General features: G+C 39.6%; 1 protein-coding gene across 1 annotated transcript in view; it reads left to right on the plus strand.

The window, feature by feature from the left end:
- The first annotated feature begins 312 nt into the window (after positions 1-312).
- Positions 313-15,240, plus strand: part of snd1 (staphylococcal nuclease and tudor domain containing 1) — a 180,094-nt gene continuing 165,166 nt past the window's right edge. The window contains exons 1-9 of the mRNA XM_079656361.1: positions 313-653; positions 3,044-3,193; positions 3,980-4,100; positions 4,661-4,742; positions 9,207-9,370; positions 10,805-10,896; positions 11,867-12,025; positions 12,109-12,215; positions 12,662-12,752. Of these exons, the coding sequence (XP_079512487.1) occupies positions 579-653; positions 3,044-3,193; positions 3,980-4,100; positions 4,661-4,742; positions 9,207-9,370; positions 10,805-10,896; positions 11,867-12,025; positions 12,109-12,215; positions 12,662-12,752 (1,041 nt within the window). The 5' untranslated portion in view covers positions 313-578. The remainder of the gene's footprint in view (positions 654-3,043; positions 3,194-3,979; positions 4,101-4,660; positions 4,743-9,206; positions 9,371-10,804; positions 10,897-11,866; positions 12,026-12,108; positions 12,216-12,661; positions 12,753-15,240) is intronic.

The raw sequence follows: 15,240 nt of genomic DNA on the forward strand, positions 1-15,240 counted from the left end.
TCCATCTTGGAATCTTTTGGAGAAAGCTGCTGGACCAACCAAAATGAAGAGAAGAAGATATGCAGGAGATAGTGTGGATTTACAATACAATAAGGTACAATACATTAAACAATAACATTTAATGCAAATCCAGCATTTGTAATATATTGTTGAAATCTCTTTTGTGCTCACGAAAGCCCAATTTCTTACTGGAAACTGTTGCTAAATGTATAGCTAAGTAATTTATCATTGTATAGTCTCGCTTGTGTGGACTCAACATTTCCGTCAGCCCGTGAAGGCAGCATTGTAGTGTTAACTCTATGCTGACGTGTCGCACGTCTTGCTCCGGAAGACGTTATTTCAATTCGCTTACGCGGTGAATAAGCGGCTGCATTCGCTCCCATTCATTGTGCTTACCGGACCCGGATATATTTTTGACGTGTGTGTATGCATGGAAAAGTGCGTTTCCGGTATAACGTGTGTGTTGATCGGTGCTCAGCCTTTTTCTCTTGGCTTTCAGTAGAACGGTCATTCACTACAGAGTCCAAGCTCCCTCACCTGCTCACCCGTTAACGGCGTTATATCTTAAACCAGTGGACATGGCATCTGTTTCGGCACCAGCTCAGGCTGCAGCAGCTCCGGCTGCTTCCCTGCAAAGAGGAATTGTGAAAATGGTAGGAATCCTAACACAAATATGTGAGCTCACTACGTGAACCTAGGCATACAGCTAGATAGCATAGTGAGCTAGGAGCTTATAGAGGCTAAAGTAACTGAGGTTGTCATACAACTTTATTTAAAGTTATATGAAGAAATATATGCAACTGTCCGTTAAATGCCAGAGTTGGCAACGTGTCACTTACAACTGTCACTTGCATTCAGCTCACCTGCTAACATCTGATAGCATTAGCTAGTTTGTTCTAGCATTTGCTAGCCTGTTAATAAGCTGAAGCCTATTGACGTTAGCACATGTGTGCTATCTTGCTAGTTAGCTTTAACTTCAACTGGCAATTTCAGCTGAAATGTAAATGTATTGACAACTGTCGTGCAGCTGTTAAAGATTCACTGCCATTAGGCAAAGTAAATTCGCATACACTTATAGCAAAGCTGGTTGGAAACTGACATTAATTACTAAGTTGACGTTAACTCGGTTAATAATAACAGATGTTTAGTTTCCCAGCTATTAGCTAGCTGACGGTTACCTAACGGGAGTTTACTGTCCAGCAACTGTTGATTTATATAAACAAAGTTCGTGGTCTGTAATGATAGAAACAAGGGGTTGACAGCGTTTACGCATTTTATTATACTTATTGGTCCCACGTCAATAGGTACTTAGCCAAGTAGCGTGTAAGCTAACGCTGAGGGTTTTCCTCATATCACTTTTTTATTGTCTCTCTTAGCATTTCCCATAAGTGCTATTGTGACGTATTGTAGCAGTTAAAGTCCCGGTTATCAACGTTAGGAAATCGTAGATTCCATTTGCTGGTTTATGTGTCCTGAGCCTTCAAGTCAGACAGGATTTCCCCAGTCTACCGGTTAAAACCGACCACGGGAAACTGACACGTAGCCTCAGCTTTCTGGCCCCTATAATCTCCCATTCATCTTGGTTATGTGTAGTCGCTGCTATGTTACTTCTCCTTCTTCGCTTTTGGATTCGACCTTGCACTTTGTCCTAAAGCAGTGATAACCCTTAAGTTAATAAACTAGAATAAGTTAGTAAAATTTTATCAGCGAATGCCTTGCATAGTTCCATATTTTGAGCCCTTGGACAGTGGCCAGTAGACCCACAGTCTTGTGTATGCCACCAATAAACAGATAGGCAGCAGATGAATTCGGACTAATAAGGTTTTAAACTGTATGTTAGGTTGTTTTAGACGTTAATATTATTAGGAAAATATTTCCCCCACGGGCGTTGTATCAAGGGCTGTTTTAATTACTGTGGTTACTACTGAAAAAACAGGTTAGAACTGGTGTCCTCCCTTGAGAAGGTAGTTTGTGTATTACACTCTGTTGGGTTAACTACCAAAGGAATTGAGGGTTTTGTGAAGGTCTGTTGATGTACTATAATCTGAGTAGTTGGTTTGAAATTAGTTTGGTTAGAGTTTTAATATGCTTGAAAAAGGTGATCCATGTTGTGTATTGCATTCCAAGTGGAACTTGTACCTTTTGTAAATAGAGACGTGGGGGTAGTGCCTCTTTTAATCATGCCAGGCAGTGTATAAAAACTACAGTTACACTCCGGTTTAGCTTATACTTTGAGGGACTGAGTCAGATAGCGGGGAATGGTGGTGACTTGATGAAAGACTTTATCTAGCCCACATCTTAGATCAACAGCCCCCAGTGATGCTCCCTGCAGACGAGAGTCCGCAGATAAAAGGTGTTTGCTCAGATTCGTGTAAATGCCATGGTTGTCAAACCCAAGAGTAGGTTATCTTTTTTTATTTTTTATTTAGCTACGTTATCAGATAGTGTGATCTCCCCTTGTCTTTGAATGACATAGTGTCTCCATGGAAACATGTAACCTGAAGTTGCTTTTCAACTCTATACAAGTTTGTCCTTTAACATATTTTAAGATTGAGCTAATTTAGAGCTACTCCGATTTTCTATATTGGATACGGATTTGAATTCACGCACAAGCTCGGATCTAATTCTCTAAATTGATGGTTTTCTTTTTGTTGTGCTTATTAACTGTACTTGTTTATGTTACAGCTGTTTAGAATAAATCCTCCATGAGCCTCTCATAGTGCTTATCAGATTTACACTTGCTGCAAGGCAAACACAAACACAATGGATTACTGATTGTACCAGAGTGCATGTCATGTCACAGAGGAAACAGAAACTGAAGGCTACCCCTCATTTATTTCCTTCCACACGTGTTGTGGTCTGGTATATGTTTCTGGTGTTTGTGGATGTAAAATGAATTATGTTCTTTGTGATTAAACAGATTTAAAAAAACAAGAAGAGAGTGTTTGGGATATTATCTCCCGACTGAAACTGTGGCATCGACAAATCTTTTTACTGTTGATTTTATCGCCTCAATTGACGTTGTTTTTGTCATCTCTCTCAGGTCTTGTCGGGCTGTGCCATCATTGTTCGGGGCCAGCCTCGAGGTGGCCCCCCCCCGGAGCGTCAGATCAATCTCAGTAATATCCGAGCCGGGGCCATGGCCCGTCGAGCCGCTCAGGCCCAGCCCGACAGCAAGGACACCCCTGATGAGGTGAGCAGTTCTATCCCATTGTGTTTGTTTGTTTGTTTTTATTTGTGTGTTTGGCAAAGGCAGAACAAGGTCGCTCTGTTTAGCCCTGCAGAACAAACTATGATATTTGTTTTTTTATTTCACATGGCTTTGCCTAATCTTTTTCCCATTTAGCAGGTGTCATTATTCATGGTTTGGTACTCCAAACATGCTTGATTGTATAAATGAAGCCTAGCAATTCTCTATTGAACTCGAGACTTTAAGATGCCTCTGGTTTAATTTTCTTCACTATTTCAAAAAGTCCATCAATTATTTATCACAGCCAGATTAAACTACTGTCTGTTCTGTTGCCCGTTTTTTTAAATGTATTTAAATGTATTAGTATCAATTGTGTTGGGACTGAAATCTCTGCTTTTCATTATTAAATACATTTCCTTTATGGTTTCGACAGACAGTCATGGCTTTTTTCTTTTTATCAGATGAAAAAAGAAAGAAAAAATCCATTAAAAACGGCTTACAGATAATTTGTTTTAATCAAGATAATATCTGATATGTTGATAACTGCGTTTAGTGGTTATTATTTCTGCTTCGTTACTGTGTGTGTCTGGTTGCAGTGAAGAGGAAATAGCAAATAACCTGCAGACAGGGCCATCACCTGTGATTACACTCTAATTGAATCGGAAAACAATACAATATTTATATAACTTAAAATGAAGGCTTATATTTGTTGTTGCATTAGTATGTACTAATGATCTGATGAATGCTGCTTTATGGTTCAGTACATTAATATTCCTGTCTGTTTTGCAGCCTTATGCCTTTCAAGCCAGAGAGTTCCTGCGGAAGAAGCTTATCGGCAAAGAAGTGTGCTTCACTGTGGAAATCAAGACCGCTTTGGGCAGAGAGTATGGCATAGTCTACCTGGGGCGAGGTGAGGGACCTGTCTCTATAATCACTAACTGATCTGAGAAATGTCCACATTAAGAGAAATACTAATTGGAATCTCATTTTTTGAAGATTAAAGCAAAATGAGATGGGACATGCTATAATGAATTTAATTGACCTGTGATGTGCAACTCATTATTGCAACTCAGGGTGTCTTTTCAAAATGCTGGGTTATGATTTTGCTATCAAAGTTTCATGTATATTTTAATCAAAAAAAATGCATTAGTTAAACACCCTATTTTTTAAAAAGAAATTGATAGTCGGCAAGTACTTTAGAGTGTTTTTCTGGGAAGCTATACATGCTGCTGGTATAATTTAACTGGGCGTTGTTATAATCAGCCGTTAAATTAGCAATCCTGCAAAATGTGATTTTGTGTAGCTAACATGTCTCCCTATTCGAAATGTCAGCACTTATGATTGCCTCGTGTCCAATCAAATTTCCCGACCAGAACTAACTGCAGTGTGATTATAATGGTCCTCAAATAAATAAATAAAAATGCTTCTCTTTCTTAAAAAGTACTTGATGTTTTTTCCTTCTATTTTCAGACACAACTGGCGAGAACCTTGCTGACAGTCTGGTGAACGAGGGCTTTGCCACAGTCCGCAGGGAAGGAATCAGAGGGAACAAGTAAGATATTTAGAATACAGTACTGTTCAAAGTGCCTGTTTTGTCATGGGTAAAATACTCATTGTCAGAATTTAAAAAGAAATACATTTAGATAACATTGTGTTTAAGCAATATGTGATTATATCATTTATCAAAGTTTCTCTGTGAGAGACTCTTCTAGTTACGTATCAGATTCTGTGGAACGCGGTATATTTGTTATGATGCCAGCTACACTGGCATTGTTGACCAAGAGGGTGTCATTATTCAATAGACTGAGAGGTAAAATGTGTTCCATCCAAAACTGTTTGCTCATTCAGTGTGGTGGAAGTAATGCTCATCCATGCTCATCATTTTTGGCAACATGATGTCATCTTTGTAAAGCAGCACAACAACACTGGATCCGTGGGGAGACATGCATAAGTCCTCAACTAGCACTCTGTAGAGAATTGAGATGGAGCCTCGGTGTCCCAGATGGTGGCAGTGTTACCCTGCTGCCACATCGATGTCCCTCGGAAACCCTTTTCTGCCACATTGCCTTCGCACAGTATTCCCCTGAATACACTTGCATACCCAGCACTATATGATAAAGTACTATATGTCCCCCCCAGTGGCAGTATTTGCACACTACACACATTACAAGCACTTTGACTCATGCTGCTACATTTGTATCTTCCAACATAACTGAGATGATGTGAATATTCTGCCACTAATGACCCATTTGAAGCATTCTGTGCAATGGCCCAGATCAAGCACTAATGTAAATGATGCTTTAAGTGTAAGCGGGCATCATTTGGCCAAAGGGTGGGCCCATTACTCAGCGAGGACTTAAGGCTTTAGTTTTTCCCTCGGTGGGCTAGCCTCCAATATCATTGCCCCTCGTGAGCAGCTACGTTGATCACACTAACTATGATGTGTTCATGATTATGGGGGCGATTTTAACGATCATGGCTTCGGACACTGCAGTAAAAATGTGTTCAGACGCTGACTGCGGCTCAGGGAGAAATACGGTCAGCCATTTCACAGATTTAAAGGGTCGACCAAGTGTACCCGAGCAAGCTGGGGCACAGTTGTTCAGGGCTTTTTCATCGTTTTTTTATAGAACAAGCGGGAACACAGTCACTCTCTCTCTCGCACAAACACAACAAATAACTGAGCAAAAGTTGGATTAACGGTTCATTTATGACCATTGATGCGTTAAACTTTGGCTTGAGTTTGATAATATAACACATGTATTTCAAAGTCAACTAACAAATACCATTTCCTGCAAATTAAGTCGAGTGCAACTTTACAACACAGGGTTGAACCCAAGTAAGGTTTCTACACAGATAGACCTTTTTTTAAATAGTTATTTTGTGCTGTCAGGTATTGTTCTCTTCCTTGTAGCCTTATCAATGTTAATGAATACGTACTTGCACTGTTGCCTAGAATGCACATCTCATTAATGTCTATTATAATCGCAGTAACATAGTCCCAGAAAGGCCTTGGCTTAGTGAGACTCCACACAACACTCTTGTTGTGGCTAGTTGTCTCTGTTGATGTTTAGTGTTATAAAGAAGCATCTTCCCATATCGCATTGTTTTCCTTCCACTTATTAGTTACACTGAATGGAGCTTTTTCTCTCCTAAGAAGAAGTACAAATCCTGGCATTTTTAAGTAGAACGATCTCATTTGTTACTTGCAGTCTTAAGTCCTTTTGACTAGTGCAACAAGAAATATTCTAGTCTCTTACTTGGGGTATAACATTAATGAATTATGTGATTTCTTTTTTGTCTGTCAGCTTTAGCTGCGTGCTACATATCGCAGCCCTCTGAGTCAGGCAGATTTATATTTTATTAAAATCACACGGATGAATTTTTTTAGTTTTGCTGTTAGAGGTTTCAGTTTTACTTGATCAGGCATAAAAAATGCTGTCCTTTTTGCTGAGCCCTACAGCGATTGGTACCGACACGTTCATCAATCTCCCACACTCAGTGTTTCATCTTCAGCTCTGCCACTCAGTCAGAATCCTTTTCTTTCTCAAATATAATCGCTGAGGTGGCTATAGCCGGAAAATCGGTCAGCTAAACTTCCCATCTGAGAAATTAAATTCACAGGCAGGGGGCTTTGACTGATAGTTATTTATATCGCCCACCCAGCAGAGCAGAAAGGAGCTACATTAACATGGGAACCAGCTGTGCTTTATAATCCCACACCGCTCCTTTTTTAACTGGAGCACCAGAGGAGTGCTGGTTGAGGGATGTAAACGTTGGGGAGATGAACTGCGCTCATTTGGGCCTCGCCCTGCAGTCAGATACACTGGGGAACTTCCTACACCCTTTACAAACTGCATATATAACAGGGAGCTGTAAAACACTAAGGTTCAACATTTTGTATCTGTTTAAAGTGTTTTGAGCTGCATGGAGATGAAAGATATAGCCTATAGCGTGTTCAAATAAAAGGGAATTGGAACTTATTCCTCCAGTAGCTTTGTACAGTTTTCTTACCCATCATCAAAATCTGTTTTGATTTCAAGCAGTGTGGTTGTTAGAAGGAAGTTGCTGACCTAAGAGAACTGGTCTATTCAGAGGCATGGATACGTCCACTATCATCTGCCCACACACATGCACATTCCTATATCCTAACCAATCTCTGCGTGCTGCTTTCCATTTCAATCTGTGGCTTTTCTATGTCTGTGTTTCTTGATTGCATTGTTGCTTTCTTTCAATCTATCTTTCAAGCCCTCCGGTGCTGTTTAGCGCTTACATTCTAAGTAGCTTAAACGCAATTGACTTCTTACGGAAAGTTTCACTATTGCTGCCCTGTAAGCAATAAACTGTTTTGATTTGAATTTAGAAGATACATCAGTGTTGAGAGGGAGCGACAACTTCTGTTGGGCGTGAGTCCAAAAGCCCAATTAGGAACACACAGCTGGAGAACGGCCTACATGTGTTTTTTATGTGTGGCATTTGAATTGAGACCCACTTTGTTGCTTCTCCAAAGCCAAAAGTGTCTTTTTAAGGCAGCAAGACGTGAACAATTCAGCGTGAACACTAAAAAGCTCTCGTCACAACCACTACTCCCATATCAATGCGTCTATGAAAAACAAAAGCCCGTTGCCCATTTCAAGTAATGAATAATTAAAGTCGTACAAGGGCCCTCAAAAAGCATTAGGCTGCACAATTTAGCAAGCCAGCATGGAATTAATTGTGGCGTTCGTAGCCAGCTGCGTGGTTGCTTTTGAAGGAGCTGTCAAACACTGTTATTGTCTCCTCACAAAACGCTCTGATACTTTTTTCAAGCTGTTATATTCTGGTCATCAACTAAAAACATTAAAACAACATCACAGTATGTCAGCAACATCACTTTATTCAGCACTTAACTCAACTAAGCTGGAGCCTCACCACACACATAGAGTCCTATACTTTTAATGAGCGCATGTGCATGGTAAAGCTAATAAGCAATGACAGGTTTCAGCATCAAAAAGCTACAACTTGCTGTCATTTGATGAATTGTAATGAATGCAACATGACAGAAGGTAAAAGACCTCTCACATTGCCTACTAGTTTTTGTAATTGTAGTTCATGTAATGCTAATATTTGCCTTTTGGGACACTGCTTTGGGTAGCCATGTTTCCACATCCTAGTTAGGAGTAATTAGAGCATGTTAAAGTTAACAGGGAGTGCAACTCCACAATCAACCCATTTTCTGCTCGTTAGCTACAGGGACCATTTCTGACTGGTGTGAAATTAACAAGCTAGGTTGTTTTTTATATATATATATTTACAAGCAGGTTGGCAAAGGGGTTTTATGGCCCTCAAAGACCCTCTGATGTTTTAATAGATGTTTAATAGCAGATTTATAGCAATATTTTAACTTGAGCTATCACAGCTTTACTGCAGCGGTGTTCTAAAACAAAAACAAATATTTTCAAAGCTGTCAAGAAGCCATCTTTAAAAGTTGCAATATCAGTTTCACTCAGCTGCAGCTTTCAGTAGTTGACCAAGTGTCTATTTCAATTTTTGAAGAAAGCTTTGTTTTTGTACATGCCCGAACTGTGAATGGAGAATACAAAAACTGCAAACAACTGAGTGAAAAAAAGGAAACTATGGATCACATGCATCTTTAACAAAACGTCACTATTTATTACTCGCCACTACTACACTGGTGCGCTGTGGGTCTGTGTATGAGACCAGATTTACTAATGGCCGTTTAAAGGTTAAACTACTCATTTAAGATGTAAAGCATTCACAATTTGAGTGCATGCTGGTTCTTTTAAAAGAGATGGCCCTAAAGTAGTTAAAATATTGGTGCTGTGTCCACAACTTTTCTACATTCGTCAGTTTATGGATTAAAGTCATAGTCATGTTGTAAAAAAGCAACACAGAAAGCTCCTGCTCACAACATATTGAGAGCAACATATTGAGTTATCACTTTAACTCTTGTCCAGAGTTTGAAATGTGTGACATGTTACTGTGCCCTAAACTTTTCCTTTTTGTGTGTCACCAGTCCAGACCAAGCCAGACTCTGTGAATTGGAGGACCAGTCCAGGGCTTCTAAGAAGGGCTTGTGGAGCGAGGGCGGCGGCGGCACTCAATCTGTTCGCGACCTCAAATACACCATAGAGAATCCCCGCAACTTTGTTGACTCCTTGCACCAGAAACCTATCAACGGTAATGAGTTTGGGAGCGGCGTGCAAACATACACAACGGATGAGAAAGCTTGGCCTAGAAAAGTTATAATTTGAAAGCACGTAATACTACATAAGCCTCTATTTTCCCATAAAAGGTCACATTTACGGGCTTTGTTGGCCATTTTGGTTGAAGAAATCCCGTTCTAAATATCCACTTCAGGGTAATGGAACACACTATATAACCATCACTGGCTCATTCCTCCAGTCTCTCATCTCTGACCCTAACCCGAGCTGTAATGTGCCCCTCAATTCATTTCCAGCCTACTGCCGTTAAAAATGGCGCAGCTCATTTTACTACCATTTAATTGAACGGTGGAATGAACATGGAGAGTCTTTTTCCTTCTTTTATTTCTCGTTATTACCATTCATGAGACGATCAGAGTTGTTTTGAAATTGGAAGCAGCAATCCAGCCCAAGAGCTTTAAATGTGTGTTGAGTTGCTATGGTTGAGAAACAGAATACCAATGTCCCTCTCATCTGCTTGTGCAGACACACACTCAGACACATGCACACAAGATATACACAGGAAGAAAAGCATCTAGAGGCTGAGAGAACCATCATGAAAATACCATTTAGGCATGAATTGCCTTTAACACAAGTGACTCATATTGTCCAATTTCTTTAAGTACTTTAGAGGTCCGGAGCAACAGATGGGCGATATGGTTTTGAAGAAATAAACAACGTTATACCTCCAAAAGCTTTTCATATATATTGACCTTGCCTCAAGCCTTGATATGCTGCATAGTAACATCTTTAAAGTCATAATCCAAAAATGCTTTAGTGTCAAGCACTCACCTCTGTAGGCTTGACAGGTGTCTGTAACAACCAACACCAGAGAGATGGTGACTCCTTCTTCCCATAGAGAAATGACTAATCAGCCAAAGTTCATGCTTGTTTTTAATAAGAAAAAAATCGTTATTACAAACCGACAGCAGTCATATGAACATTTTTAAGTTCAGTCCTTTTATACCCTGAGGAAGGAAGTGGCAAACCACCATTTTTCCTAAATAAATGAGTATTTCATAAAGATTTTAGTTGTCACTTTCAAGGTGTACAAAGTCTGACAAGTCAATTTTACTGATGAGTAGCAAACAGTTTTCACAGGTGTTAGTTTTGAATTCACCGGAGAGTACATGCTATGACAATCTACCAAGGATAGAAGAAGATTCAAATAAATTCAGATTTCCATTTGACCCGTGAACATGAAATAAAATGAATTGCCTCGGGTAAAGTTTCCTGAAAGTATGAGAAATAAAGTGTTTTTCTGAATCTTCCAGTTTTCACATAGTGTTTCTTAAGTATTAAATATTAATTTAAGTATAGGCTCTGAGCAGCCCACAAATAAGCAATTGATTAAAATTGGAGACATCGTACTCTCCCTCTAACGCTGTAACATTCTCATCTCGCCCTTCAGCCATCATCGAGCATGTGCGTGACGGCAGCGTTGTTCGTGCCTTGCTGCTCCCCGACTACTACCTGGTCACCGTCATGCTGTCTGGAGTTAAGGTAACCAGCACTCACCTGCACAAACTACAAAATGTAAACTAACGTTTGTCCTGAGACTACAGTTACCATAAATAGATAGATGGATAGATACTTTATTCCTCCTAGAATGGGAAATCATTTTGTCACGGCAGCAGTGTTGTCAAACATTACACATTAGTGAAAAAGATAGAATAAGATACAAATATAGTAACATTAACAGCAAATATATACAAAATGACAATAGAAAAGACATACTGCATATCACTAGAATATCTAAGAAGTACACAATTGAAAGAAAATACTGAATACATTTGAATAATCTACAATATTCAATTTCACTAGACAACAGAAATGTATAGAAGTAATAGAAATAGTGAGCAAATGAATACATAAATACATGAATGGTTTATCATATGTAGTTTCTTCCACACCACTTTCACTTTACTGTCACAAAATATAAAACTCAACTATTTAAAGGTGTGTATAAATACATATGCTAATAAAAAATACATGTATTTATACAATAATGGCTCATTTGTGCCCAGCTTTTTAATCTGTATTTGTGCTTCTAGTGTCTTATGCACTAAATATCACCATCAAACTCTTTCACCAAGCCTAGATAACTAATCTTTTCTCATCTCCCACTTAAATATATTTCATCCATTTCAAGATGTTCTTTGTCCCGTGTTTCAAAGGCTTGTCTGCCTCTGTTGTGTTTATATCCGTCTGCTCTTCTGCCACACTGAAAGGACAATACAGATAGCAAGTAGCGCAAGGTGACATCGGTTAAAAGTGGATAACGGTACTTCACAGAAAAAACTGATGGTATCAAAAGAACGTGTGCACAGAGAAGTCTCCTAGAGGCGCTGGTTGACTGCTGGGAAATTCAGTAGAGTACTAAATCAAGGATGTATTTTAGCACTGCTTTCAAAAGATCTATTGACAAAGGCATGATAATTCCTGCATTAATTTGCGTTTTCCTTCTCCCCAGTGTCCCACATTCAAGCGGGAAGCGGATGGTACGGAGTTTACAGAGTCATTTGCAGCAGAAGCCAAATTCTTCACCGAATCCCGACTTCTGCAGAGAGACGTTCAGATCATCCTGGAAAGCTGCCCCAACCAGATCATACTGGGCACCATTATGCACCCGGTAGGACTCTGGAGGCAATGCACGTTTGTGAGAGGCCGTTCAAATTAATGCTTTTCTGTCTCATTAATTATATTTTTTTCCAGAATGGAAACATTACAGAACTCCTACTGAAGGAAGGTTTCGCCCGCTGTGTGGACTGGTCCATGGCCGTCTACACCCAGGGAGCCGATAAACTACGTTCTGCTGAAAAGTATGACACCTTAGGCGTACAAAATAAAATCGTTCATATCATTATTAAATACAGACGTTGCTTAGAAAGGTGTAGAAACTAATGCAATGACACATCTGGTTCAGGAGATCACTGATTGTTTTATAAGACATAATAAATAAATAAAGCAGTTTCTTGAGGTATTGAATATAATTGTGTCAAGGAAATGGTATGCAAATATATTCCACTGCTACTTCAGATCTCCCTCTATTGCTCTAATGCATTGATATGCACCCCCTCTAATCATCACTGTAAGGACTATAGGCTAATCATCTCAGGATGCTCTTTAATGAGCCTTTGTAGCTTTTTCAAGCCAAATGGATAATTTTTATTTGCTCGATTAGCCCTTCATGTCCTATGTATTTCTGGCTGATCTTGAGGACCACCACTGATAATGATTATGTGTTTTTTTTTTTGTTCTTTGCCAGATCTGCTAAAGAGCGCAAGGTCCGCATCTGGAAGGACTACGTGGCACCCACAGCCAACATGGACCAGAAGGACAGGCAGTTTGTCGCCAAGGTGAGGTCCTCAAGTGGCTTTTATATAGGCTGTGTCCCTTGGCACGTTTCCTTTGGCCCCTAACATAATGTCTTTCCAATTTGGATCATTTTCCCTCCATCTTTGAAATTCAGGGGAAAAGAAGCGGTAAGATATAAAACCCACATTTCCATATCTAAGAAGCTGGAAGTGTGAAATATCTTGGAACTAAATCTTCTTCTTCTAAAGTTGCTGCCAATTAATTTTCTGTTTACCCACTCATGGTTTTAGTTACTTAAATATAATGTTGGATGGTTTAATCTATACCAAATAATCATAATTCAAAAGTTTTTCCTTAATGTTTTGTGTCAAAATCTAAATGTATAAAGTAACTAGTAAAATAAATGTATTGGAGTAAAAGTAGTGATAAACGAAATTACTCGGGTGGCGTACAAGTATCTTAATGTGTGCTTAAGTGACATTGTCCATAGCTTCAGAGCTAAGGCGATGTTTCTTTTGCTTCCATCACTCCATGTTCACTGTCCACTGCAGCATTTCCACTTTTTCTCCCAGGACTGCAGCACAAGCAGAGCAACTTTAAGGCTACTAACAAATAATATCCTCCTGACGCCTCTATTTTCACATCTGGACCCCCCCCCCCTTCTGAATAAGACTAAAAAAATCGCTTCACTCGGATGCTAGGAAGAATGCTTAACAGCAACCTTGAAGCACTCCCCAGTCAAATTAGGGCCAAATCGCTGGCGTATGCTGTAGCAGCAGCACACAACGACCCCCAAAAGCTAAGAAGTGGAGATATTAGCTTTGGAGGTTATTGGCCAGGGCTATGGGGAAGAGAGGTATCCTTAATATCAAGTACACGAGAGGGCACTCCCTAGTTGTCAAGACCCATTAGCTCAAATCAAGTGAGATGGACGGCTTGATACATTTTGGTAATTAAGTTTAAGTGTGAGCTGACGTATTAAAGAGTCCACGTTGTAGCTTTGATATAGTATAGCAACCCTTAAAAAACAGCTTTATCTGTTTCCCTCCGTGTGCATTTTGATGATGACTTCCACTCCTCCTTTTAGTTGATTTATTTTCCCCTAGGATTTCAAAAGTTGAATACCTCCTAAAGTTTATCTTTTGTCTGTGTTTGCTCCCTCAAGACCCTGAACTTTTAAGACCCGGAAAAAATTCATGGCTAGCGCGAGCGTTACATAAAAGGTGTTGCTTTGGAAATCTGCTTACAGAATACATTTGATAAACTGCACACGCCACGAAGAAGGCGCCAAAAGAAACTATGTGCAGGTATCTTTTTTCCTGAGTCAGAAGCAAGAGGCTAGAGAAAGGATAAAACATTTATAGTATCAGTGTGAGCTGCTCTCAGATCTCTCTGAACCCCCTCAATAAGAGAGGTGTGGGCAGTGGTGTGGTGGGGGGGGGCGGAGTGAGGGAGTATTTGGTGGTGAGCTCCGGAGGGTGTATGAGAGAGGCACATAGTTAATGCATTTCCAAACATTTGGTCTTTCCAAACATTTGGACTACCTATGTTGTAAAATGTATTATCTTTTCGATTTACACACGGCATCTATTGCACGTCTGTCCGTCCTGGGAGAGGGATCCCTCCTCTGTTGCTCTCCCTGAGGTTTCTCCCATGTTCCCCTTTAAACTGTGAGTTTTCTCTGGTTTTTCCTTGTACGATGTGAGGGTCTAAGGACAGAGGGTGTCGTACTGATATTCTGTACAAACTGTGAAGACCACTGAGACAAATGTAACATTTGTGATATTGGGCTATATAAATAAACATTGATTGAATGAGTTGGGTAGATGGTTGAAAATTAAATAAAAAATGTGAGTTCTAGTGATATAGGGAGACTTAGAAGGAGAAGGATGAAAATACATGAGAAGTGAAGTCGGCAAATGATCAAGAGTATGAGCGTCCTCTCCCTCTGCCGTTCCCTTTATTATTTTGCTGCAGAACTGCACTGCTGATGCCTACACCTAAACCTCGAGGCACTTTTTGATCTCTGCAGGACGCTTCGCTGTCCTATTTCTGCTGCTCTCCCCCCAAAATGTTTCAGAGGAGGTGTTGCTGTTATCTTTGTCGTTTAGGTATTAGAAATGCGTCAGAAGCTCCTGCACCGTGCATTTCGCAAGAACATTTCTTCAGATTATCACCTTTAATAGTAAATGTAGTTTATCTAGCAGCATACATGTGATCTAAGATTAGGGATAGGACTATATTGTATAAAAACACTCACAATGGTAACCATAGGATATTTTCATTATCCTGATAATCAAGAGTATCCTCATAAAAGGGACTTAAACAATTAATTTGCTGGCTATCATGATAGAAAAAGTAATATATTATTTACACAGAAATTAACAGACTTTCACAGTGTTAATGTTATTTATTAAGAAAAGTATCCTTTTTTTATTCAAGTGGGCCTTATTATTTAAGATTAAGGTACAGTTTGTTTTTCACTTAAAAGGTTTTTCCCTAATTCATAGCATCTGTTCTTTAAAATGT

The sequence above is a fragment of the Notothenia rossii genome (genome assembly GCF_949606895.1).
Source record: "Notothenia rossii genome assembly, chromosome: 10".
Lineage (NCBI taxonomy): Eukaryota > Metazoa > Chordata > Actinopteri > Perciformes > Nototheniidae > Notothenia > Notothenia rossii.